Source organism: Pelophylax lessonae (genome assembly GCF_965119305.1).
Source record: "Pelophylax lessonae genome assembly, chromosome: 10".
In the NCBI taxonomy this organism is placed as follows: Eukaryota; Metazoa; Chordata; class Amphibia; order Anura; family Ranidae; genus Pelophylax; species Pelophylax lessonae.
In genome coordinates, this window is record NC_138777.1 from 221,816,332 (window position 1) to 221,843,930 (window position 27,599).

The window sequence follows — 27,599 nt, forward strand, 5'->3', positions numbered from 1 at the left end:
GGCCACATTGCCTGACCTGGCTGCCCCTCCACCCCATGTGACCCTGTCCCCCCCCTGGCGCCCTATGTAACCCCCCCAACTCTACCATGTGACCCCCCCTGTGCCCTATATGCCCCCAAACCCTGCCCCCCCCTGCTGCCTTGACCCCCCCACCATGTGACCCCCCCCACCTTATATGCCTCCTATGTGACCCACCCTATTTGCCCCCCATGTAACCCTCCCCCCCTCTGATATGTTCTGTTTTTCAGCTGCTGCCTTTCCCCCCTGTTGTGCCACCTGTGAGCCTCAGCAATGCCCATCATGAGGTAGGTACCCCCTCCCCCCCCCCCCCCCCCCCCCCCCCCATCCAGGCTGCCCTCCGGTCCCCCATCCCCCCCCATATAATGTCTCCCGTCTGTCTTGCAGCCACAAAACGGAGGAGAGAAATGCAAGGAACGCCGGAGGATCCAGGAAGAGGAAGGCAGATGTGCTCATTGTAAGAGAATACAAAGACTGTGTGTGCCTGGGGGTGGGGGACCGGGGGGCTGTGTGTGTGCCTGGGGGTGGGGGAGATGGGAGGTGTGTGTGTGTGTGTGTGTCTGCCCGGGGGGGGGGGAGATGGAGGTGTGTGTGTGTGTCTGCCCGGGGGGGGGGGGAGATGGAGGTGTGTGTGTGTGTCTGCCCGGGGGGGGGGGGGAGATGGAGGTGTGTGTGTGTCTGCCCGGGGGGGGGGAGATGGAGGTGTGTGTGTGTCTGCCCGGGGGGGGGGGGGAGATGGAGGTGTGTGTGTCTGCCCGGGGGGGGGGGGGAGAGATGGAGGTGTGTGTGTCTGCCCGGGGGGGGGGGGAGAGATGGAGGTGTGTGTGTCTGCCCGGGGGGGGGGGGAGAGATGGAGGTGTGTGTGTGTGTGTCTGCCCGGGGGGGGGGAGAGATGGAGGTGTGTGTGTGTCTGCCCAGGGGGGGGGGGGGAGAGATGGAGGTGTGTGTGTGTCTGCCCAGGGGGGGGGGGGAAGAGATGGAGGTGTGTGTGTGTCTGCCCGGGGGGGGGGGGAGAGATGGAGGTGTGTGTGTGTGTGTCTGCCCGGGGGGGGGGAGAGATGGAGGTGTGTGTGTGTCTGCCCAGGGGGGGGGGGGAAGAGATGGAGGTGTGTGTGTGTCTGCCCGGGGGGGGGGGGAGAGATGGAGGTGTGTGTGTGTGTGTCTGCCCGGGGGGGGGGAGAGATGGAGGTGTGTGTGTGTCTGCCCAGGGGGGGGGGGGGGAAGAGATGGAGGTGTGTGTGTGTCTGCCCGGGGGGGGGGGGGAGAGATGGAGGTGTGTGTGTGTGTGTCTGCCCAGGGGGGGGGGGGGAAGAGATGGAGGTGTGTGTGTGTGTGTCTGCCCGGGGGGGTGGGACTGTGTGGGGTGACGGTGCCCTTCCATCGCCCTCACCCTCCCATCGTTTTATTCTTCAGATTCTGCAGGACCCCGATGAAGATTTGGAGCCGCAGACGGTGCAGATCACCAAGAGGAAGCAATATGAGCACAGGGTAATCCCCCCCCCCCCCCCCCCCGCATACCCCCCTTTTATTTATATTGCAACTTTCGTTTTAAACTTGATTTTGTAACTTCTATTCTGATAATCAGCCATGAGAGATCCATAGAAGTGTGCGGCCGTGTGCTGTGCATGATGTCCCAGGTGATACTGGTGGAGGAGACATTTATTTATAATTACATTTTCTAGCATTTCTATAAATAAATAAACATCTTTATCAATTGCTTGTTTTTCTGTAAAGATACAAAACCTTTTAGGATTAGGATGAGATCTGCCCCAAGCATTCTTAGGCTGCATTCACACTTGAGCGTAGCGTATTTTACCGCGATTTTTTTTCAGGCGTTTTTCATTGACATCTATCAAAAACGCTGGTAATCAGCCAAAAAGAAGCTCATGTACTTTTTTTCAGCTACAGGCGTTTTGCAAAACGCTCAGATGTGAACAGGGGCCATTTAAATGAATGGGGTTTTACTTGTTGGGTGTTTTGGAAGCGTTTCTTTTGAGCGTTTTTGGAGCTGAAAACGCCCAGGTGTGAATGGAGCCTTACATGGGTGGCCTTGTATTGTCACCTGGGCACTTCTACACCTGTAAAGGTGCCATTGCAGCTGACCTGCTGGGACTTGTAGTCCACCTTATTATTTTTTGTGAATGTGGTATCTGGGTTTATCGGGTGTTCTTTAAGCATTATGACTCTAAACTGTAATAAATCCGTGTTTGGTGTGAATCTGTCATGCTTGCTGGTCTGTGTAGGCCTGAGAGAGCTCAGAGGATTATGTAATGCTTGTTGGCTGCTCTGAGTCATTGCTGAGCTGTGGGAAGAATGCCTGGGCCTCCTTCTCCATTATGGAGCACAGAGAAATGTGTGTGTGTTTCACATGTCTATAGTGTGTGTGTGCAGTAAAGAAAAAAGTTTAAATTGAGTAAAAATTTAATTTGGCACTCTAGGCAATATTTGCCAGGAACAAAGTCCTGCATATGAGATGCCTCCCATACATTTATGTTCCAAGGGTGGATCTTGCCTATGTTGGATTTCCATCTCTTATCTCCTAGGTGTGTCTTATATTGGTTACCTTCATCTAGTTTCCTTTTTACAGTGGGAGTAAACTCAGCAGTTCTCTGGTATAAAATAAGTCCTACCATCGCTCCATCCATGATATTTGGTAGAGCAGATCTTTTGAAGGCTTGTTGGCTGGATAGAGCAGATCTTTTTGAAGGCTTGTTGGCCGGTAGAGCAGATCTTTTGAAGGCTTGTTGGCCGGTAGAGCAGATCTTTTTGAAAGTTTGTTGGCCGGTAGAGCAGAGCTTTTGAAGGCTTGTTGGCCGCGTAGAGCAGATCTTTTGAAGGCTTGTTGGCCGGTAGAGCAGATCTTTTGAAGGCTTGTTGGCCGGTAGAGCAGATCTTTTTTGAAGGCTTGTTGGCCGGGAGAGCAGATCTTTTTTGAAGGCTTGTTGGCCCGGTAGAGCAGATCTTTTTTGAAGGCTTGTTGGCCCGGTAGAGCAGATCTTTTTTGAAGGCTCGTTGGCCGGGAGAGCAGATCTTTTTTGAAGGCTTGTTGGCCCGGTAGAGCAGATCTTTTTTGAAGGCTCGTTGGCCGGGAGAGCAGATCTTTTTTGAAGGCTTGTTGGCCGCACCGCCATTCCTCTTGGAGAAGCTGGTGCCATGTTCTTCCGTTCCTGGGAAGACATTCCCACCCACCGCAATGATCCTTGTGAAGGCCAATGCATGGGCATACTCAGTAAAATGGTGTCAAGCTTCACTTAAGAATATCTTAACTTTTGGCCAAGGAAGGAGTGAGAGAAGGCTTTGATGCCCACAGTGTGGGGTCCGAAGTCATCCCAGCTAGGTGCTCTGCAGATCCCTCCACTAAGGATGACCTTGCCATGCATCAGAACGTTGGGAAAAGAGTTAAACCTAAAATTTGAGTTGGAAGAGGATTGGCTTTAATCTACATGTCTCTGCCAAGAAGCCACACCCCTAGCATGTTTTGCCCCACTAACAGACTTGTAGGTCATAGGGTGGAATCCTGGAGATGGATCAGGACACTTTATGCATCAACTGCTACAAAAGAGTATGATGCAGGACAGGTGAATGTTTTATATGTACTGAGGACACCATAATATGGTGAAACGCGTAGAGGATGTTTGGTTTCTTGGCAGAGACATGTAGGCTGAAGCTGATCCTCACTTGCATATTATAGTGGCTGGTCCATAGCGGCATTTTCATTAATTGCACACAGAGCTCTGGTTGGGCATACTGACAGCTTGAACCCCCTTCGCCTTGGGCACAGCGTGCATTGTAGGGATGGGGTGCTGCAAGTTCCTTCTACTATACGGCTGACTAGTAGTGGCAGCGCCACCACTACTTCTGTCAGCTTAGTGATGGAAGCGGCAAGGAGAGCCGGGAGGAGGTTTGGGCTGTGCTTTCTTACCCCCCCCCCCCCCCTCATAAGCTTTCACCTAAAGGGGTGGGGGTACCATTTGGCATCTTTACCCTGGGCACTGGATGATCTTGTCCTGGCACTGAGTGTAAGCCTCATCTGAATCCTTACCTTCAGCCCAACCCTGCTCAGCCTTTGGCAAAAAAGTCCCAGCTGTGTGCTTTCATTCATTTCATCCATTCTTATGGCTGGAACCATACTCCTATGGATTAATGGGGCCTCCAGGAGTCTGGTCACCAGCCTTTGGGGTGAAGGGGGGGAAAGAAAATGCATTGGTCTTGACCAGAGCGGTGCTGCATTGGTCTTGACCAGAACTCTTTATGTACAACTAAGTAAGCACCGGGTAGGGCAGAACCATACTCCTATGGATTTTTTTTTTTTATGTTTTTTATTGAGATATATATATAGATATAGATATAGATAAAGAGAGGAGAGCCTCCGTGAGCAAAACAAAATACAGGTATGCAGTCCCTACATTAATATACGAACTTAAATAACTCCCATACACAAACAACTAAATATTCTTGAGTGATCAAAATTTCAGGGGTTATTAAAGCACATCAAACTAAGTGTTTAAACGGAGGCGCTCAAGAGACGCAGGAGAGGAGAGAAAAAGCTGAAGGAAGAGAGAGAAAAAAAAAGGGAACAGAACAAGAAAAAGGGGGGGGGGGGGGCAAAATTGGGAAGGAAAAAGGAAAGAGGGGGGGGGGGATGGGTGTTGCACCAGCCTTAGCTTTCTAGCCTAAAGAGACATTCGCCATATACGAGGCGTATGTACTAGAGTGGGTGAATGTTAACCAACAAGACCAAATCTTGCGGGCCAGGAATGCCTGACCACGGAAGTCCATGGTCATGTCCTCCAAATGATAAGTGCGATCAACCGCACACAGCCATTGAGATATCGAAGGAACAGCTGGCTGCTTCCAATATTTCAGAATTAATGCTTTAGCCGCATTTAAAAGGTGAGGGGTGATAGATTTACGGTACTGTGCAGGGTGAAGTTTGGTATTATGAAACAAGACCGTCCACGGGTCCCTCGCAATCGGAGAGCCCTGAATTAACTCCACTAAAGATAATACGGTAGTCCAGAAGGGGCGAATGACAGGGCAAAACCACCAGATATGTGCGTGAGTGGCTCTAAGCCCGCAACCTCTCCAACAGTCGGCAGAAAGAGATGGCAGCATCCTCCTGTAACTTGGCAGGTGAGTAGTGCCATCTAGTTAGAAGTTTATAATCCTATGGATTAATGGGCCTCCAGGAGTTTGGTCCACCAGCCATTGGGGTGAAGGGGGGGGGAGAAAATGTGTTGGTCTTGACCAGAGTGGTGCTGCACAGCTGCTTTGGTCTTGACCAGAACTCTTTATGTACAACTAAGTAGCACCAGGTAGGGCAGAATAATGAAGATCTTTAGAGTAGGAATGAAGGGAAGGATTTAGGTATGTGGTTTGTCCAGAGTCGAAAAGGATGACTCTTCAAGGACAATGTCCCTTTTTGATAAAGTTGCTTTTAACTTGTGCCTGACATCTCCAGAATTTCTTCAGATGGAAAGGTTGGGATGGAGACACATTGACCAACCATACAAGTAACCACCTGATTTAAGAGACCCCTCCTGCATGTATACTATATCCTTCAACTGAACACCTTAATGCTGTTTATACAATGTATCCCTGGATGACGTATACATTTTTATTTATCATCTCTAGTACTATGCACACATACACTATTGTTTCATATCAATAAACATTCTTTCTTTACAAAACAAACGTTGGCCATCGGATAAGGTTTTCTGACTTATCCACTTGATTACATCTCCTCACCCATTGTATTTATAGAAGATCTGGCTGAATTGTCAAGGTTGGGGCAACCATCATATAATTTCTTCACATCAACGAAAAGTTGGAACACAACATCTGTAGTCATCGTTGGGAAGGGATTGGACAAGTTCTAAAAAATCTCATCTGATCACTATTATAATGTGACCACAAAGTTTAAGATTTCCTCTCAAGCTATGGAAGGGGTATCCCACTAAGGGTACAAGCCAAGGGGGAGCCTGTCCTGGCTCTGTGTGGACATGCATGCAAGAAGTGTCCTAACTGCTGCACACTATACAGAGCCTTGCATGTTCAATTAGTTGCAGCTGGCTTAGTCTGAGCCATGTGCAGTTGCGTTTTTTCCTTGCCCTTGGTCTTAGTCATGGAGTTCTGTGACTGACTAAGCCGTGGGGCTGGGTGAAATGCTACTAATCGAGCACAAATGGCTTTTGTATGATATGTGGTGGTTGGGACACGTTTCTCTTGCATGTATGAGCACTTTTTTTATTGCCATTTGATGTTTGCCGGACACATCCTCTAATCTTTTTGTAAGCGAACTGTGAACAATCATCCATTTTTACCATTCCTGTTCGGGGACCTGATGGCCACCATAAATGTTTTGAGTACCTTCCTATTGGATCACCTTCTTGCATTTAAGCCATGTGCACATCTATGCATGATGATGCCTCGCAGGCAATATGGCAGTGGTGCTATGGCAACCTTTTTCACCAGGGGAACCCTTGCAAATAGATTTTAAGTCTGGGAGAACAGATGCTAGAAGTCATTTTTTGGGGCTTAGTGGGGAAAATTGTCCCTCTACAGTGATGTCAGAATGCCACCCCCTACAGTCAATGGTTATTGGTGTCATGCCTTACTATGGAGGCACCAATAATGGGGAGGTCAAACAGCCACAGCTCAAGGGTTCCCTACCAACCTCTGGGGGAACCCTAGATTTCCATAGGAATCTGATTGGAAATGGCGGTTCTATATTATGCCACAAAAAGAAATGCCCTTGGCGTTCTATGGCTTTAATAAAAGACCTTACTTTTCACAGCAATCTGAAACAGATCTTCTTGGGCCCGCAGTTTTCCATCAGGAGAGCACAAATGGACCTTTAAACAAGGCAGCCATTAGAATGAGGAACTCCTGTTTTTTTGTACTATCCCTTCCATAGACTCGTACTATTCCCTTCCATAGACTCGTACTATTCCCTTCCATAGACTCGTACTATTCCCTTCCATAGACTCGTACTATTCCCTTCCATAGACTCGTACTATTCCCTTCCATAGACTCGTACTATTCCCTTCCATAGACTCGTACTATTCCCTTCCATAGACTCGTACTATTCCCTTCCATAGACTCGTACTATTCCCTTCCATAGACTCGTACTATTCCCTTCCATAGACTCGTACTATTCCCTTCCATAGACTCGTACTATTCCCTTCCATAGACTCGTACTATTCCCTTCCATAGACTCGTACTATTCCCTTCCATAGACTCGTACTATTCCCTTCCATAGACTCTTACTATTCCCTTCCATAGACTCGTACTATTCCCTTCCATAGACTCGTACTATTCCCTTCCATAGACTCGTACTATTCCCTTCCATAGACTCGTACTATTCCCTTCCATAGACTCGTACTATTCCCTTCCATAGACTCGTACTATTCCCTTCCATAGACTCGTACTATTCCCTTCCATAGACTCGTACTATTCCCTTCCATAGACTCGTACTATTCCCTTCCATAGACTCGTACTATTCCCTTCCATAGACTCGTACTATTCCCTTCCATAGACTCGTACTATTCCCTTCCATAGACTCGTACTATTCCCTTCCATAGACTCGTACTATTCCCTTCCATAGACTCGTACTATTCCCTTCCATAGACTCGTACTATTCCCTTCCATAGACTCGTACTATTCCCTTCCATAGACTCGTACTATTCCCTTCCATAGACTCGTACTATTCCCTTCCATAGACTCGTACTATTCCCTTCCATAGACTGAGATGACCCTGACCTACTGTCTGTGATGTCACTGCTTCTTAGAATTTTGGTCCACACCAAAATTGCAGCCACCATTCTTCTTGTTTGAACCAGTACACCTTCAGTTCTAAAATGTTCCTTCTGGTTGTTTCATATGCAATTGTCTTCAACGGGGTAGAATAAATTATAAAATGATTCACATTTGTTTTTTTTTTTTTTTTTTAGGGCACTTGGCGTAATGAGAGAGTTTGTGAGAGTCTCTACAGGTTCATTCCCACCCCTGAGAAAGAAGACAAGGCCATCGACTCAACCTCCTGCCCTCCATACTCCTGCCTCAAGTTTCGCCCAACAACAGTATCTCCTCTTCCACAGCTTAGGTGGGTTTGAGTAATATGTGTTGCATCCGACTCGAAGTGTCAAATGCCTAAGGGGCCAAAAAAGGCTGCAGTAGTGAACTAGAGGGAGGTAAAGGAAATGCAAGGAGATGAATGGAATACGTTTTTAGTGCACGGGAGGGTCAGTTTAACTAATTTAGATTCATTATGGATGAAAGAGCAACCCCATTCTCTCAAATGGGTTGGCTGTAGTTGCCAAGGAGGTCAGATTATGGGTTGGTCTTGCCTTTCCCCTCACCCACCCATGCTGGATCTCTGATCTGTAGAACATTCACTACAGGAGGACATACCCAAGTTATGCTTCTCCCCCCTCTAGGACACCTCTCGTTCCAGGATTTGACCAGATCTGTGACCTCCATCCTGACATACCCTCAGCCAGATATATTTTGTTACGTTGAGTGGTGTTGGAAGTGGATTCCTTGTTTAAACCCAGAGACGACCGTCTTTGAGCTCGTTTTTTCTGCTCTCTAGAAACAGAAAACGTTGTTCTTTAGTTCTCACTAGGAATCTGTAGTCATGGTGACTCTCTGGGCGCTGCCTCAAAACTCGTAAAACCCTGAATGAAAGGCTGGCCTCGTAGACAAGGTCTGAGTGAAAGTCTGCGGAGTCGTGTGCCGCCAGCTGTTAAAGTGGATCTCCAGCCAGGACCTTCAGAGTTCTGGATAATTGTGGAAGGGTCCAATCCCTCTGTTGGTTTGGTTCCTTGACCCTGTTGGTGGAGATTTCACCTCAATATCTGCCTTGGTGAAGGTCACTAGAATGGAAAGGGAGGAGCCTTCTAGTAGCCAATGGCTGCATTCTCTTTGGGAATTTTTTTTTTTCCACTTTGCTGTCTGACAGAGAATGGGTTATGAAGGCTACTTTCATATGGCCGTCAGTCAGAATTTGTAAATTTTTTTTTTTTTTTTTTTTTCTGGTGGTTCTAAACGCTGCCTACACACAGTGTGCTTCCAGCACCCGCTGTCAGATTTGTACAAATCCATGGCCGGTGCCGCCACTGTTCGAATGTGCTGCTCTGACCAATCCTTGATGCAGACAGTGTGCGCCCAGGGTCTGGCTTTTTGCAGGGTTCAGGCCACAGCCATTTGGTCAGTTTGAGTGGTCCTAGCTTAGCCAAGGCAGACCATGCCCTGGCTGCATGTGTGAAGGGAACCAAAAAAGCTTAAGACATATCAGTGTGGCCTCATCTGTGCCCATCAGTGCAGCAGATTTCACAGGGAGGAATCGGAGGATGGCCGGCCAGCTCAAGAGTGGGGATCTCCCTATGTGACCCAGCTTGGAGATGAAATGCTGGCGGCTGTCAAACTAAGTTCTGCCTCCTGGACTGGCATTGGACCAGTGTGCTGTCATAGGAGGCGGGACTTTGTTTTACAGTAGCCGGCGTTTCATATCAAAGCTGTGTCACAGTGAGAGATTCCTGCTCTTTGTGATCCGGCCGACTCTCCTCCTGACCGTTTCCTGGCTGATCGCTTAAAGCAGAAGCGGTGTGGCCTTTCTTTACAGGGCAACAGAGTGGCCGGGGGGCACAGAGGCAATTGCCCAACAGGCCGCTCTGATGCTGTTTAAAAGGGGGGGGGAGCACTGCTTCTGCCAGAAACTATTAGCCAGGAAACTGTTGGCCCAGTTCATCCATTGCTCCACACTCGCCCTCAGCTAATTTTCACTCGCCAAATGTGAGCAGGCTAGTGGAAATTGAGGGCTGATCGGGGGGCTGGGCTGCCTGAATGAGGAAGAGATGGCTGACTCCTGATGTCTGGAATGAAGATGTGGCAGATCACAGCAGGATTTTTTAATTTTTTTTTTTTTTTATTCCAGTTGTGCTGTGCATGTGCAATTACCAAACTGCAATGCACATCTACTGTGTTACTGTAAGACGTGGTATAATGCTGTGGTTATAGTAGTGAATAAGCTTGTTACTGGTATTCTCCATACATGTCTTCTCTCTTACAGCTGGGCTAACCAGCATGAGGTGTGGCAGAACATGTTATGCAAAGACAGAGCCTATCCACGGGATAAGAACTTGTTCCAGAGGCATCCAGGGCTACAGCAGAGCATGAGGGCTGTCCTACTTGACTGGCTGATGGAGGTAGGTCATGTTACCATCTGGAAGCTGCACACTTGAGTTTAGTGTTTGGCCATTGTAGTGGTGTACTAAGGGGGGTACGGTCCACACCAGGTGCCGACTCGCCTGGCGTGAAAGAATGCTGGGTGGCCACAGCACCCCCTGGCACCAGTGCTTTCCTGACAGTGGCAGTTCAGAGTCAAAGGGAAGTCTCCATCCTTTCTCTGGTCATATGACTGAGCTAAGAGGAGGACTTCCCTCAGTCTCAACTACATCTGGTCTGAAGTATTTAGGGAGCAGATATAACTGCATGTAAGATGTGTTCGGTATAACCTTTTTGGGGGAATGCCGGATTATGTGGTCACTAGATGGGGCTATGCCACATATTACCTAGGATGGGTAGCACCATCTAGTGTTTGTTCCCCCCCCCCCCTCATTGACCCATTTGAACCCCAAGATAATTGCCCCATTGGCACAGGAATGTACATGTCGTTTTCATGGACTAAGACCTGTGTGGATATTGGATATTTTTATACCCCTAAATGTTGGGTCTAATCCTCTTCTAAAAGGTTTGACTTGGCAACATTTAATCCTACAAACCTTTTTGATATGTCCATCAAACCATGGAACACGAAGCGCATTGTGCGTCAATATTAACCACTTGCTACCCGCTCACCGTCAAATGACAGTGGAGCAGTGAAGCTATTCTGGGACGCCGTCATGACGGTGCATCAGAACAGCCTCTCGGAGCGGCGACCGCGCTGTGTTGCTAGGACACGACGCGACCCCGATCTCAGTAAAGAGTCAATGACATGACTGTTTACCCATGTGATCGGCTGTTTACAATCACAGCCGGTCACATGTAGATGAGGAAGTGCCGTTATTCGGCTCTCCTCGCCTCACTGTCAGTGTGTGAGGCGAGGAGAGCCGATCAGCAGCTCCATCTCACAGGGGAGACAAGTTATCAGGGCACTGATTACACAAAATGTAAATAAACTGACAATCAGTGCCCATAGTGCGGACAGTCAGTGCCCGCTAGGCACTGACTGGCAGCACTAGGGGCACTGATTGTAAGCTGCACCATCAGTGCAGCCTATCGGTGCCCATCCGTGAAGGAGAAAAATTACTTTTCAAATTTTACTCACAGAAAATAAAAGGTTAAATAAAAAAACCCCAGAGGTGGTTAAATACCACTAAAAGCTCCATTTGTGTGAAAAAAATGATAAAAATTTTAAATGGGTACAGTGTAGCATGACTGTGCTATTTGTCATTCAAAGTGTGACCGCGCTGAAAATTGGCCTGGGCAGGAAGGGGGTGAAAGTGCCCAGTAGGCAAGTGTGGTTAACCCCCTGGCTTCCCTTAAATGGGATCTGTACGCCTTTTAATGGGGGAAGGAAGGCTTGGCAATCATGTGATTGTCTGTCACTGTTAGGGTTACCACCTCATCCCTTTAAACCCAAAGGCCTATTGATTACACAGGTTCTGTTGCTGATAAAGGTGGTAATTAAACTCAGGGCCTTATCTGAGCCTCAGAACCGGTGTAATTATTGTGTTCAGGTTTAAAGGATGAGGTGGCCACCCTTTGTCATGGTGGTCACATGATGGGGAGTCAGTCTTGCCATCTACCATTGTTCATGTGGCTGAGATCTTCCTTTGACAGCTCAGTCTCTGTGCTTAGAGATCACGCTGTCGGCACAGAATCCTTGGCTGCCCGTTGACTCCTATGTTTGGTGTGCGTTGGCGTTTTAGGCCCGCCGTTTCCCTGCTGCTCATATGAGAGAAGTTGATCTCACCTGTGTCATGTGACCTTTTTTATTTTTCTACCTCTCAGGTGTGTGAAGTCTATAAACTACACAGGGAGACTTTCTACCTGGCCCAAGACTTTTTCGACCGCTTTATGGCCATCCAGGAGAATGTGGTGAAATCCAGCCTGCAGCTCATCGGCATCACTTCCTTATTTATCGCCGCCAAGCTGGAGGTGGGTACCGCCGTGCCTCTGATTAGTTACCATCCAGCCAAATAGAATTAATGTTATATTAATTAACGTGTCCATATATTCAGTCTGAGATGATGCCGACCAGCAAACCAAAAAGCTGGCATTCCACAGGGCGTCACTGGGGATTCTGGATAACAAAGTCTGTCACAGGAAATGACTTTCTTCTCCTCACCTTTGTTTTGTCTTGCAGGAGATCTACCCCCCCAAGCTGCATCAGTTTGCCTATATTACAGATGGGGCTTGTACAGAGGACGAGATCATCTGCATGGAGCTGATCATCATGAAGGTGAGCCATGAACAGGAGGAGATGGTGCATTAACCACTTCCTGACCACCCACCGCATATTTAATGAGGCAGGGTGGCTCTCCTGCGCAAACCGACGTAGGGGTACATTGGTCACATGCGGGAAGCTCAGCAGCGGGGAAGCCAATGTGTGTGTCAGATGGCTCCGATTGCTGCCTGACACCCGCGATCGTTCCTCGCTGAGAGAGAACGGTCAGCTGTTGTAAACACAGCTGACCGTTGTTCTTCCTGGAATGATCATAGAGCCCCTGTGATCCTTCTATATAGGATCACATGTCTCTATCTTCATTTCAGAAGCCACGCCCCCCTACAGTTAGAATCCCTCCCCTAGGCTCACATTTAACCCCTTGATCACCCATAATGTTAACCCCCTTCCCTGCCAGTGTAATTATTACAGTAACAGTGCATATTTTTAGCACGGATTACTGTAGTGTCGCTGGTACCCCCCCCAAAGTGTTAAATGTCAGTCAGGGGTCTGATCTGTCCGCCGCAAAAATCTCAGATTGCTGCCATAAAAAAAAAAAATGAAAAATAACAAAAAAACAATCAAAATATGCTTATTGCTATTTTTTTGGGGGGGGGGGATGTTGTATAGCAGAATGTTGTATAATTTTTTGTTTATAGCGCAAAAAATAAAATCGAACAGGTAATCAATACCACCAAAAGAAAGCTATTCATGGGGGAAAAAAGGACATACCTTTTGTTTAGGTACAGCGTCGCACGACTGCGCAATTCTCCGTTAAAGTAGCGTAGTGCCGAACCGCAAAATAGAGCCTGGTCATTAAGGGGGAAAATCCTTCCGGTCTTAAAGTGGTCAAGTGTGTTAAAATGCAGAATCCCATATACAGGTGCATTTCAAAAAATTTGAATATCAAAAAGTTAAACTTCTATTTATATAGATGCGTTACACAGTGATATTTCAATTATTTCTTTCTCAATTTTGATTATGGCTTACAGCTAGTGACACCCCAAAATTCAGTATCTCAGAAATTTAGAATATTACATAAGACTAACAAAAAAAGTTTAATACAGAAATGTTGGCTTAGTGAAAAGTCTGTCCATGTACAGTATAGTAAGCACCCAATACTTGGTCGGGGCTCCTTTTGCATGAGTTACTGCATCAATGCGGTGTGGCATGGAGGGGATCAGCCTGTGGCACTGCTGAGGTGTTATGTAGGCCCAGGTTGCTTTGCTAGCGGCCTTCAGCTTGTCTGCATGGTTGGGTCTGGTGTCTCCCAGCTTCATCTTGACAATACCCCACAGATTCTCTATGGCAGGGATTCCCAAACTACAGCCCTGCAGCTGTTGCAGAACTACACATCCCATGAGGCATTGTAAAACTCTGACATTCACATACATGACCAGGCATGATGGGAATTGTAGTTCCTGAACAACTGCAGGCCCGTAGTTTGGGAATCCCTGCTCTATGGAGTTTAGGTCAGGTGAGTTTGCTGGCCAATCAAGCACAGTTATACCATGATCATGTGACCAGGTATTGGTAGATTTGGCAGTGTGGGCGGTGCCAAGTCCTGCTGGAAAATGAAATCCGCATCTCCATAAAGCTGGTAAGCAGAGGGAAGCATGAAGAGCTCCAGAATTTCCTGCTAGAGGGCTGCACTGACTTTGGACTTGATTAAACACAGTGGACCAACACCAGCAGATGACATGGCTCCCCAAATCATCACTGACTGTGGAAACTTCACACTGGACCTCATGCAACTTGGATTCCGTGCCTCTCCACCTCCAGACTCTGGGACCTTCGTTTCCAAATGAAATGCATTTCCACAGTCAGTTATTTGGGGAGCCATGTCATCTGCTGGTATTGGTCCACTGTGTTTTATCAAGTCCAAAGTCAGTGCAGCGCTCTAGCAGGAAATTCTGGAGCTCTTCATGCTTCCCTCTGCTGACCAGCTTTATGGAGATGCTGATTTAATTTTCCAGCAGAACTTGGCACCGCCTACACTGCCAAAACTACCAATACCTGCTCACATGATCATGGTATCGCTGTGCTTGATTGGCCAGCAAACTCGCCTGACCTAAACCCCATAGAGAATCTGTGGGGCTTTTGTCAAGAGGAAGATGAGACACCAGACCCAACAATGCAGATGAGCTGAAGGCCGTTAAAAAAGCAACCTGGGCTTCCATAGCACCTCAGCAGTGCCACAGGCTGATCGCCTCCATGCCACTCCACATTGATGCATTTTGTAATTCATGCAAAAGGAGCCCCGGACAACAAGTATTGAATGCATACTATACTGTACATAGACAGACTTTTCACTAAGCCAAAATTTCTGTATTAAAAAAAAAAAAAAAAAAAAAAATTGTTATTGGTCTTGCGTAATTTCCTGAGATACTGCATTTTGGGTTTTCACTAGCTGTAAGACATCAAAATGTAAATGCTTGCAAGATGTCACCCTGTGTAACACCTCTATATAAAATGAGTTTCATTTTTTTTTTTTTTTTAATTGAATCACTGAAAGTTTTTGATATTTTAAAAGATACACCTGTATATAGTGTTCTTTGCACACGATCGCCCTGTAGCAGTAAATCTACAGGATGCTGTCGGCAACTGTGGTTGCTGTTAACTGCCATAGTTCCTGGGGGGGGATTTAAATCCCTCCCCTGACCTCTGGACAGAAAAAGAAGCGGCAAACTGATTAGCGCTCTACATCAGTCTCCTCTCTCCTAGCAGCATGTTTGTTGGCACAGGAGAATTGCAGCACAATTGATTGGCTCCTTGTGCGACTTCTCCCCTCTCCTAGTCTTGGCTCTGCTGTTACCATTTTGTCCCCCCTTGTGTTCTTTCTAGGCACTTAAATGGTGTTTATCTCCAATGACGGTGGTCTCGTGGCTGAACATCTACCTACAAGTGGCTTATATCCGAGAATTGCAGCATTTCCTTCTGCCGCAGTACCCCCAGGAGACGTACATACAGATAGTGGAGGTAGGTGTTCGTCTGCCATGTTTGTTGTTGAATTTGTCATTGGGTGATCTGGAAATAACCACTCTGATCTTGTGGCAGTTGTTAGATCTGTGCATCCTGGACGTCGCCTGTCTGGAATATCCGTACAGCGTCCTCGCTGCATCTGCGCTCTACCACTTCTCCAACGCCGAGCTGGTGGAAAAAGTGTCCGGTAAGATTTCAAACCGCAACAAGGACTGGCTGTGTGTTGGGGGGGGGGGGGGGTATATCTGAAGTCCAATAAATGGACTCTATAGTGATAAATGATGGGGGTGGATGAGGGAGTGAACTTTAATTTGCTATAGCAGAAAGCTTTGAGAGGTTACAGCAGGAGTCCTTCTGATGGGCAAATCTTTAACACTTCTGGGTACTGTTGGAACTTGCTGCCCCACAATCCTATTGGCCCATTACTATGATGGTCAGCCCCACTGGCCAATAGGCATGTGCAGGAGAGGTGGCACGAAATGCTGAAGATTTGTTGGTTAGAACAATCTGACCTTGGCCCCAAAATCTTAAATTGAAAGTATGTTTCCTTCTCTTTACTTCCTAAAAATGTGTTATTCAGAGCTGTCCTCAAAACACTACTTGTCTTTTCAAAGAGCCCTCCCAACACACTACTTGTCTTTTCAAAGAGCCCTCCTAGTTCTTGGACTACTCAGTTAAAGGGGTTAAAATGTGCCCAATAAATGTATTTAGATGCGAGAATGAAACATATAGGTGGATGGATCTATGTAGAATTTCTTTATTGCTTTGGCCTCATGCAACATTTTTTTTTATCTGATCATCACTGTGTTTTATTTCCAGGCTATGAGTGGACGGAGCTGGAGGACTGCATCAAATACATTGTGCCTTTCGCTACGGCCATAAGGGATGCCGGGAAACCGTCCAAAATGAAGTTCTTCCGAGGGGTGGACATAGAGGACATGCACAACATCCAGGCACACACAGACTGCTTACAACTGCTGGTCAGTAATATTTGTGTGGGGGTGTTTTATTCTATTTAAAAAAAAAAAAAAAATTAGATGCGCGCACACAAAAAATCCCCCCCCCCCATCAGCATGTACCTTGTACTGCTTCTCCTTTGCGCTCCCTTAAGCTCCATTCACACTAATGGGTTTTTTTTTTTTTTTTGTTTTTTCATGATTTTTGCAGAAATGCATTTTATTTTTTTTAACATAGGTTCCTATTGAGCGCATTCACATCAATGCATTTTTGTGGTGTTTTTTTTTTTTGCGTTTTTTGGAAAAGGGTCGGGGACTGTTTTGTATGTAATAGACTTCAATGGAACTGCATACAAAACGTAAGTATTGCGATTTTGCTGTGTGTTTGTGTTTTTTTTTTTTTTTTTTTTTTTTAAATCTGCCCAACAAATTTTCCCCAAGAAAAAGCATAAAAACAAATGAAAATCGTGGCAAGAAAACATGCACTAAAGAAACCCTTGAAAGCAACATGCATAGGTGTGAATCGAGCCTCAGCGCCCCTGTATGGGATATGCAAGTGGAAATTTTAGGTACTTGCACTGCTTAGTGTTAAACAGAACACATGATATAGCCTATCACATAGGGGGGCTTGGTGGGGGGGGGGGCTGTACAGTGTCAGCAGGAGGCAAACGGAAGTACACTGATCTTCCCAGTGATTGGTTGTGCGGGGGGGGGGGGGGTCATGTAAGCACACTAAAGGACAGGATTTTTTTTTTTTATTATTATAAAGAAAAAATCCTGTCCATTTAGTAGTTGGGTTTGTGCTTGCATGCCCCCCCCCCCCCTTGCACAACCAAACTACTGAAGGACAGGATTTTTTTATTTTATTTTTTTGTTAAAAAAAAAAAAAAAAATGGTCCTGTCCTTCAGTGTTTAGGACAGGATCCCGGTTTAAAAAACAAAAAAAAATCATGTCCTCTTTTTAGTAGTTAGGCTTGTGCTTGCATGCCCCCCTGCACAACCAATCCCTGGGAAGATCAGTGTACTTCTGTTGCCTCCTGCTGACACGTTATAACCCCCCCCCCCCCCACCTCTCTAAGCCCTTATGTGATGGTGAACCTTGGCACCCCAGATGTTTTGGAACTACATTTCCCATGATGCTTTATTACACTGCAGTGCATGAGCATCATGGGAAATGTAGTTCCAAAACATCTGGGGTGCCAAAGCTTGCCATCACTGATGGGGTATATCATGTGTTCTAATTAACTTTAACACTAAGCAGTGCATGTACCTCAATTCCACTTGAATTTCCTGTACAGGGGCGATGAGGGTGGGTAAAGGAGAAGTAGTACAAGGCGCTAATTGGTTTTGTTGCAGTGCAAGGTACATGCTGATAGGGTAAGAGATGAGCTCATCTTGTGTGCCTCTTCCTTTTTTTTTTTTTTTTTTTTTTTTTTTTTTTTTTTTTTCTTCTTCTTTCTTCTTTTGCCCAGAGAAAAATCAGGCCCCCCTGCCCTGCCTGATGGGCTGTGCTTTGTGGCAGAGCTGTGTAAATGTAAAGACTGGATTGACAAATGCAAATCCTTTTGGCAGGCAAAATGGATGTATGTGTTGGCCGCCATATTGGTATTTAATAACTAGGAGGAAAATAATCCTACTTATCCAATAACTGTTTCATATTATTGCATTGTTTTTTGTGTGGACCCACCCCCACATGCCGGGGTGTGAGTGCCAGCTAAGAAGACAGGAAATTTTTATTTATTTTTTGGCCTAACCGGTTTTTGTAACTTCTGCCTCCCCTTTCAGGAAAAGGCCCAAGCGAAGCAGGAACCGTTGAAAGAAGAAAGCGGAATCCTTCCAGTCCCCAGCGGAGTCCTGACCCCTCCACAGAGCGACAAGAAGCACAGAACTCCGGACTCTGAATGACTCTCCCATACATTGGACTCTTAACGTGACAGGAGGTGCCTCCAGGGGGCGCTACAAGCTGGCATTTTATTTGCTTTTATGAACTTTTTTTTTTTATCGGACTGCGCACGCCATGGCCTGCCTCCTCCTGTCAACGGCAATGCGACTTATTTTATTTTAAATGGCCACGAAAGACCAACTTTATTTTTTTGTTTTATGCTGCTACAGAAAATGCTGCTCGAGGAACGGGATGGATTGTGGTGAGGAAAGTAATGCGTTGTGGGAGGGGCCTCTGTTCTTCCGGTTGTCAGGTGTACTTGTCGGTGTGCAATCTTTTCCTTTTTTTTCTCTCCTTTTTTTTAAATTTCCTAATATACACAATCTGTCCCAATTTAAAAAAAAGATTCTAGAAATGCTGCTATCTTTTTATTGTTTTTAATAAAAATAAAGATGCCGTCTTGAGGATGGCTGGAAATCTGACAAGTGTTCGGGTAGAATTTAATTCACTTTCCTCTTGGCAGGTAGTCTTCGTATGTATGTATATTATTGTAAGCTGGGGAACAGGTAGCGGGTGCAAAACTCCCTGGGATGAGCAGTCTTTAAGGCACAGATACCAAATTCTCTGATGTAGTGACAAACAGTGCCGTGTTTATTGGTGCTATATACAAGTTTATCAACAGGTGCTGTACAGTGCTTTAAGGAAAACAAACAGGAATACTAATAATAAACAAAATCCTAGCTGTGTCCCGGCGCTTACTACACACAATGCAGTCCCTAACTAACCCAGACTGAGCAAGCCTACAGCTTGTCAGCTTCCAAAGACAGACACAGGTAGTTTTACTGACCTTCCGCTCTCATAGACAAAACGTCTGTGTTCCCAGGCTGAGAGAGAGCCCTGCTGTTTGTCTCAGGTGAGATTAAATTGGCCTGGTGAAGAGGGCCAAGATCCGAACTGGGTCATGACTCAGATCCCTAAAGGTATAGGAAAGATGCCTGGGTGATGTATAAACCCCGAACAGGACTTTTCCTGGCTCTCTCTGGAACACTCTGCTACTATATATATATATATATATATATATATATATATATATATATATATATTCGTGTTTTTTTTTTTTTTTTTTCCGGTGAGTAATGATACTTTCGGTTAAGTATTTACCAATACATTTTCCGTGTGATTTGAGCCCATACAGTTTATATAGAGCTACGTTCTCTCTCGAAGTTGCATTCAGGGAGCATGTACTGTATTGTAGCGGTCACATGACCTGATCCACTGATAGTACTGCACACGCTCCACCTAAGCTGCCGCTGCCTCTAAATACACTATATTACCAAAAGTATTGGGACGCCTGCCTTTACACGCACATGAACTTTAATGGCATCCCAGTCTTAGTCCGTAGGGTTCAATATTGAGTTGGCCCACCCTCTGCAGCTATAACAGCTTCAACTCTTCTGGGAAGGCTGTCCACAAGGGAATGTTTGCCTAATTGTTCTACTTTAAATTGGAACTCTTTAAAAAAAAAAAAGTACGACTACATTTCCCTATCCATGGCCCCTGATTCTGACTCTATCAGTATTTCCACTTATTTGAGGGTGACATGTGGCCTGTGTACAGGGATTTTATGTACTTTTCCTACAGGAACATCTATGCTACAGTGTGTGTAGTGCAAGCTAGGCTTTCCAATCAAGCCCAGCATGTGTTGACTTTTCATGCAGACTGACAATCACAAACTTTAATCTGTACATGGAGCAGATAGGAAGGGGAGAATCTTCCTAGGAGTTGCTCAGCTGTGTGTAACCGCAGATCTTGTAAATTGGTTCTATAGTCACAGTATAGCAATTTTTTTTTTTTTTTTAAACCCTGGAGTATCACATTTGCATTTGTCAGTTGCTGACTACACAAGAGTAACATTTATTTATTACACCTGAACATAATCTAAAAGTAGTGGAAAAAAAAAAAAAAAAAACACTTAACGATGTGCAGTACATCTTTTCACCACAAGATGTCCTCAGTCTTCTGGGTTGACTGCTGATCTTAGTAGATGCTATGAGTGCAGGGTGTCATGGCCCCGCCCCTTCGATGGGAGAGGGGGAATCTTTGTTCTTTGTGTCAGTTTCTCCAGCGGTATGTTGTCACTGCCCCCCGGCCATGTTTGGGACTGGAGATTGGTCACCCCAGCAGAATGCGGGGGGATGGTCCAACATTGTCACCGTCAGCTCTGGTGCTCGGATGTACAGACCACAGGTAAGTGAATGCTGCATGTAGAGAGGAAGTGGCTAAAAGAGGTTGTGGGAGATCAGCACTGAAAAAGAAAAAAATGATCAGTGGCAATTGTTTATCAAATACAGTGCTTTGGCAAACGTAATGTTAAATTGAAGCTTAAAGAGGAGTTCTGCACCCCCCCCCCCCCCCAAAAAAAAAAATTAAGTCAACAGTTGCAAATACTTTACTGTGCTCTGTGGATGGGCCACCTGTAGGGGGAGGGGGGCTGTACTTCCGGCTCACTTTGCTGTGGTGAACTGGGAAAAATGGGAGTGGGTACCTGTCAAAACCAAGGTGCCCCCTCCCCCTCAATAAGGTGCCAGATGTGGAGTGGGGGGAGGAGGCGGCAGATAATCGGAGCTCTGCTTTAAGCTTGCTATAGATTAAACCTCCTTCAATTTCCTTTAGGTTTACTTTCAATCATGTAGATCAAACTATGGCTCCTCCAGATGTTCAGGAACTACAATTCCCATCATGCCCAGTCATGTCTGTGAATGTCAGAGTTTTACAATGCCTCATGGGATGTGTAGTTCCGCAACATCTGGGGGGCCGTAGTTTGAGGATCCCTGATGTAGTACATTGGCCTCCCTGCCTGCGTACTAATTGAAAGTGTTAAGTTAAATTTGATAAATCTAAAGGAAAAATGTAGAAGAAAATTGTATAATGTATGGCCAGTCTTGGATCAACTTTAAAGTGGTTTTTAATGTTTTTTTTTTTAACATAATGCATTCCCTGCATTAAGGTACAAAAATGCCCCACTATCTGTTTTACACCCCCCCCCCCCCACCACATCCCTAAACATTTACCTGGCTCCTCTCACTGCCTGGTTTCACAGCCATAGGCTCACACTGCTGTCAGTCAAACTCCTGTGAGCAGGAGGGGGTAGTGTGGCACACTGGTGCTGTCTGTCTATGGATGCACACAGCCCAGCATGGGAGCGAAAAGCAGCAGAGGAGGGAAAGATTGGACAGCCCCAGTGGGGAACCACCAAAGAATAGGTAAGGGACACCTGTGCGCAATATTGTTGCACAGAGCAGTTAAAGCGGTAGTAAACTCTGACCAAAAAAAAACCCCCTGCAAGACAAAGGCATAATGAGCTAGTATGCATCGCATACTAGTTCATTATGAATTACTTACCTTAGAACTAAGCCCCGACCTGGACACCGCTGTGGGAGCGGACATGATCCCACGGCCTCTCTTCCAGGTTCCGAGGCTCCGGTGCTGTGAGTGACCGGAGCCGCGATTACATCAAGCAATGACGTAAATTTCCGGTTTAGGAGATATTAATTGTACCTACAGGTAAGCCTTACCTGTAGTTAAAAGTCAAAAAAAGCGGTATACTACCGCTTTAAAGTGTGTGTTACAACCCCCCCCTCGCCCCCCCAACATTTCATATTCCTGATATGTGAATGCGGTACCATGTACGTGTGTGAGAAAGTTCTTTGTATGGCTTCCCTTATGTGAAATCCCTGCCAGTCCCTCTGCTTTCCTATTAAAAACTGAGCAGGAGAACACAGCTTGGTCAGTTCTCTGGCTGTGCTGGGAACTCAGCCTGCTCTCCTCCAATGATCAGACTTGTCCTGACACGCCTCCCCTACACTGCCATTCACTGGCAAGCTCAGTGTGCTACCCCCCCCCCCCCCCCAAAAAAAAAGCTCTTATGCAGCTGAGAACAGGGAGACTGTGATCACTTAAAAAAATAAATAAAATTGAATTTTTTTCCTTTTTTATAAATATAATTATTCATACAAAAATGTTTTGCCTTTCATTTCTTTTTTAAATTGAATAATTTGTATTTCAAGGTGATTGTTTACAATCACTTCAAGCTATTTTTACACAAAAAATATCCTTTACTATGACTTTAAGCTAAACATGACATCACTATTCACGCTCTCCGATGACATCGTCGTCTTTTACACAAAAGCTCATTATTTTTCCTATCCGCCTTCCACGCTTTCCAATGATACGAGTGACGATGGCGCAGTTTTGATGAACAAGCTCGGCGGGGATTTATTGTGTCTTCGCTTTTTGTCTTAATAGAGTTCTTTATCACCTACAAAGGTAATTAACACGGACACGATCCGGGAAGGCGATCGTTCATGCAGATTGGTGGTGTAGGTGAGAAGAGCCATTAACCTCTGTCCTGCACCGTGACAGCGCCTACATTGATGGGCTGACCCGTAAAAATCGGGAGATCGCTTCATTATCAAGAGGGATGTGCGGCGATCGCGGCTTGTTTGTTTTGTCGCTTCGAGACCAGGAAAAATGGGGGCTTGGCTGAAAAATAATGCAGCCGGCCAGTGGGCTGTTGTAGCCATCAATTTGTATCCCACCAATGTGGAAGGTTTGATATATACAGCCGCTCTGTTCAGATTAGGTGATGAGTGTAATAGATCATTATATCATATGAATCCCCGTCATCATATCTGGGAGGATTTTACTATCATTCCAGGAGATAGAGAAAGTCAGTGAGATTCTTCCCTAAATGTCCCCAATAGATAAACCATAAACAAAATTCCCTTGGATTGGGACTTTGAAGGCGCTAAGTACTAAATAATGGGAATAAAAATCCGTTTTATTTAGGATAGCATAAAAACACCAATGCTATACGGAATGGTTGTACATGGAATACATACAGTGGGTACGGAAAGTATTCAGACCCCCTTAAATTTTTCACTATTTGTTATATTGCAGCCAATTGCTAAAATCATTTAAGTTCATTCTTCTCCCTCATGAATGTACACATAGCACCCCATACTGACAGAAAAACACAGAATTGTTGACATTGTTGCAGATTTATTAAAAAAAGAAAAACTGAAATATCACATGGTCCTAAGTATTCAGACCCTTTGCTGTGACACTCATATATTTAACTCAGGTGCTTTCCATTTCTTCTGATCATCCTTGAGATGGTTCTACGCCTTCATTTGAGTCCAGCTGTGTTTGATTATACTGATTGGATTTGATTAGGAAAGCCACACACCTGTCTATATAAGACCTTCCAGATCACAATGCATGTCAGAGCAAATGAGAATCATGAGGTCAAAGGAACTGCCTGAAGAGCTCAGAGACAGAATTGTGGCAAGGCACAGATCTGGCCAAGGTTACAAAAAGATTTCTGCTGCACTTAAGGTTCCTAAGAGCACAGTGGCCTCCATAATCCTCAAATGGAAGACGTTTGGGACGACCAGAACCCTTCCTAGAGCTGGCCGTCCGGCCAAACTGAGCTATCGGGGGAGAAGAGCATTGGTGAGAGAGGTAAAGAAGAACCCAAAGATCACTGTGGCTGAGCTCCAGAGATGCAGTCAGGAGATGGGAGAAAGTTGTAGAAAGTCAACCATCACTGATAACCACTTGCCGACCGCTCACATGGAGCGTACTGCGGCAAAGTGGCTCGTTATCGTCCAGTGACGTAGTTCTACGTCGCTGGACTCCTCCCCTTGTGGGCTGTGCGCGCGCGCCGCTGGAGGCTCGCTCCCGCTGTATTCAGTCACAGCGGGAGTCGGGCCAGGGGAGGAGAGGTGGTGATCACCGCCGCTCTTCCCCGATCGTCGGGGATCATGTGAGGAAATCCGCCCGCTTGTGTAAACAGAGCGGGCGGATCTCCTAAGTGACAGGCAGGGACAGATTGCAGGATTCAGCATAGCTCAACCTGCGATCTGTCCCTGTGTCACTCAGTCCCCTCCCCCCACACACGTCAGTAAGCACCAGGCATACATTAACCCCTTGATCACCAATAAAAGTTAACCTCTTCCCTGCCAGTGTCATTTTTACAGTGACCGTGCATATTTATAGCACTGATTACTGTAGTAATGTCACTGGTACCCTCAAAAGTGTCAAAAATGTCAGTTAGGGGTCCGATCTGTCCGCCGCAATGTCGCAGTCCCGCAAAAAAAAATCGCAGATCGCCGCCATTACTAGTTAAAAATAAAAACAATAAAAATGACATCAATTTCCCGTAGTTAGTAGCTGCGATAACTTTTGCGCAAACCAATCAAAATACACTTATTGCGATTTTTTTTTACCAAAAATATGTAGCAGAAAACAAATTGGCCTAAAATGTTAAAAAATGTATCCATTCTAATCCTATCTATCTATCTATCTGTCTATCCGTCTATCTGTCTATCCGTCTATCCGTCTATCCGTCTATCCGTCTATCCGTCTATCCGTCTATCCGTCTATCCGTCTATCCGTCTATCCATCTATCCATCTATCCATCTATCTATCTATCTATCTATCTATCTATCTATCTATCTATCCTTATCTATTAATCGAATCTATCTAATCTATTGCTCTATGATTTACATACAAAATTGCATTATTTTAATGATTAAGAAGACCTTTTCTTATAAGGACAGAAATGTTTGTTGCAGGGATTGGTCAATCCCATTTTTCCCGTCTCTCTGAGTGATAAGATGAATGAAGTAAGTGAAGGATTTATAATCAGAACCATCCAGTTCCTCTCCATTCATATTTGCATATGTAAGTGATGTCGGTGGACTTTGTCTAGCCGGGTTTCCATGGAGGCCCCATTATGGAGGAGAATGCTGAGTGAGCAGCTGTCAGGAGGGGGGTGATTGGACGATCTCAGCACAACTATTCAGACTTGTGCTGGGCAGGTGTGCCCCGCCGCTTCAAAGGGAGACGCACAATACAGCCCGCGACCCTCCAATCACCGCCGCCTGCCAGCATCCAGCTTATGCAAAAGAGACAGAAATTAGAAAAAAAAGGACTCCAGAAGTCAGCGACTCAGCGTCTTTTAGTTGGTGCAAAGAAAAAAAAAAAAAGAAATAGGCCTGTACCAGGAAACAACACTGTGTCAGGCCATATCCTATTTCTATGCATTTGAAGAACTACACTACTAGCCTTTAAGCACTATATGCCAATTCACAGCGCATCAAAATCACAAACCTTTTCATGCAAACTGATTACGAAGTGTATGTTAGGTCAATGACACCCCGCAATCAGATTGCAAAATGCAGCATGCAAAAGCCATGCGCAGGGCTGCTGTTAGAAATCGCGGGGCCCCATACAGACTACCTGACAGCCCCCCCCCAAGAAAATATTAAAGATATATTTAGCTAAAATTACAAAATCACTATTATCAGACACAAATATAACATAACTCGCATAATTCCTGCTAAATCTAAAAATAAAAAATCTATGTTAAGTAAAAATGAAGATGAGATGAAAAAAATATACAGGCTGGGCAGTTGGAGCTCAGTGATCAGAGAGACAGAGAGAGAGAAACAAAGTTACAAATAAACTCCTGAGCAGAGATAATATTAGAGCCAGTGCTGGGAGGGGGGCCCACACATGGAGGGGGATTAGTGAGGGACGACTGTCTCTTTCTCAACAGATAAAAGCTGATAGCAGGGAGAGGGACAGATCAGATTCAGGTGCTGGAGGAAGATTTCTGTATTTGTTGTCCATCACTTATCCCCCTCTCTGTGTGGGCCCCCCTGTGTGCTCGGGCCCCCTACAAGAGGGCTGGTGGTCCCCCTCTATCAGCGGCCCTGGCCATGCGATCAGATTCTGGTGTGGGCAAAAAAAAGAGTCCTGCACAAGTTTGGTCCGAATGCGATGCAAATTCAGCCATACAGTTTCTATGGCTGAATCCAGACATCGCATGCGACCTGCGCAGCAATGCGGTGCAAATCACATGCGATCTCTGCCATCGCACTACTGGGAACCAGCCCTTACACACAATGCGATTTGCCCCAGCAGTGACCCCCCTCCCCATTCAACTCAGCAGTCAACCTTCCTATTGACTCATAGCCATGCAGCCAATGCAGAAGTGGCTGCAAAGAGGCAGCAGAAGATCACCAGCACTGACATGTAACAAAGGATTGAAAAAAAAAATGTAAATTAGTATTTTATTAAAGAAAAAAAGAAAAGGCATTGGTTTATGATACGCAGTTTATTGGCAAACTAGATATTATTCAGTTAGGGGTTATATCTACCCAAAATGCAAAACTCAACTCCCCCCACCCTCCCCCATGTTTTTTTTCCCCTCTTACCTGGAGTGCTGTAGTGCTCCTCTAAACACATCCTCCCCCGCACAAAGAACCTAGCATTGTCCCACTGTGACCCGCTGATTGGGTGCCACACAGGTCTAATGCCCGCCATCTTGGTCTTCTTCAGCTGGCTGCCTTCTCCAGGTGCAGGCGGCCAGTTCTGATGACGCCCCGGATCCACAATCAATATCGATTCCAGTATCGGTATCAGTGCAACCCTACTACATATGGTTTGGTTGTGACAACATAAGTATTAGTGCCGGTTCACATTTGTGTGATGCGGGAACGCTGCGAATATACAGCGTGTTCCCGCATCGCATCCGCACCCCTGGCAGTTCACACTGCCATATGCGATACGCGGGGGGTGTCAATTAAAAGTTAACGATGCATCCAGATCAGATCGCATATCGCAGTTTGCACAGAATCGGATCGCACTAGTGTGAACCACCATGCAATCCGAATCTGCTGCGGACCAAAAAAAGGGCTCTGTGCGTGTTAGGTGCGATTGCGGTGCAAATTCAGCCATACAAACTGTATGGCTGAATTTGCACCGCACAGAGATTGCATGTAATTTTAGGAGCAGTGCGCTCCGAATTACATGCGATCTCTGTGATCGCAGAAATGTGAACCGGCACTTAAGCTGCATTCACACTTGAGCGTAGCGTTTTACCGCGATTTTTACCGCGATTTTTTCCAGCCGTTTTTGGAGGCAGGCATTGACATCTATCAAAAACGCTGGTAATCAGCCCAAAAAGAAGCTCATGTACTTTTTTCAGCTACAGGCGTTTTGCAAAACGCTCAGATGTGAACAGGGGCCATTTAAATGAATGGGGTTTTACTTGTTGGGCGTTTTGGAACATTTTTTTTGAGCATTTTTGGAGCTGAAAAACACTCAAAAACGCCCAGGTGTGAATGGAGCCTTAAAGTCTTGTGTTTATTTTATTGTTTTAAATAACAAGCATTTTAGCCCCCTGGTCGCCTCACAGGTCGCCGCAGGTCGCCTCCCATAGGGAAGCTGCGGACCCGTTCTA

At 45.9% G+C, this 27,599-nt stretch overlaps 1 protein-coding gene across 1 annotated transcript; it reads left to right on the top strand.

The window, feature by feature from the left end:
• The first annotated feature begins 259 nt into the window (after positions 1-259).
• On the top strand, positions 260-18,429 carry CCNE1 (cyclin E1). Its single transcript, XM_082270556.1, has 11 exons — positions 260-305; positions 406-475; positions 1,432-1,506; positions 7,971-8,122; positions 10,091-10,226; positions 12,034-12,180; positions 12,389-12,484; positions 15,311-15,445; positions 15,524-15,635; positions 16,268-16,428; positions 18,190-18,429. The coding sequence occupies exons 1-11, from the start codon at positions 292-294 to the stop codon at positions 18,307-18,309; spliced, it is 1,218 nt and encodes a 405-aa protein (XP_082126682.1). The 5' UTR covers positions 260-291; the 3' UTR covers positions 18,310-18,429.
• The last annotated feature ends 9,170 nt before the right edge of the window (positions 18,430-27,599 follow it).

What these genes read in the sequence shown, in the direction of transcription:
- CCNE1 (XM_082270556.1), top strand. An exon ending in TGGAGCTGATCATCATGAAG is followed by an intron (nt 12,485 to 15,310) that starts GTGAGCCATGAA and finishes TGTTCTTTCTAG; the next exon opens with GCACTTAAATGGTGTTTATC. An exon ending in GCTGGTGGAAAAAGTGTCCG is followed by an intron (nt 15,636 to 16,267) that starts GTAAGATTTCAA and finishes TTTTATTTCCAG; the next exon opens with GCTATGAGTGGACGGAGCTG.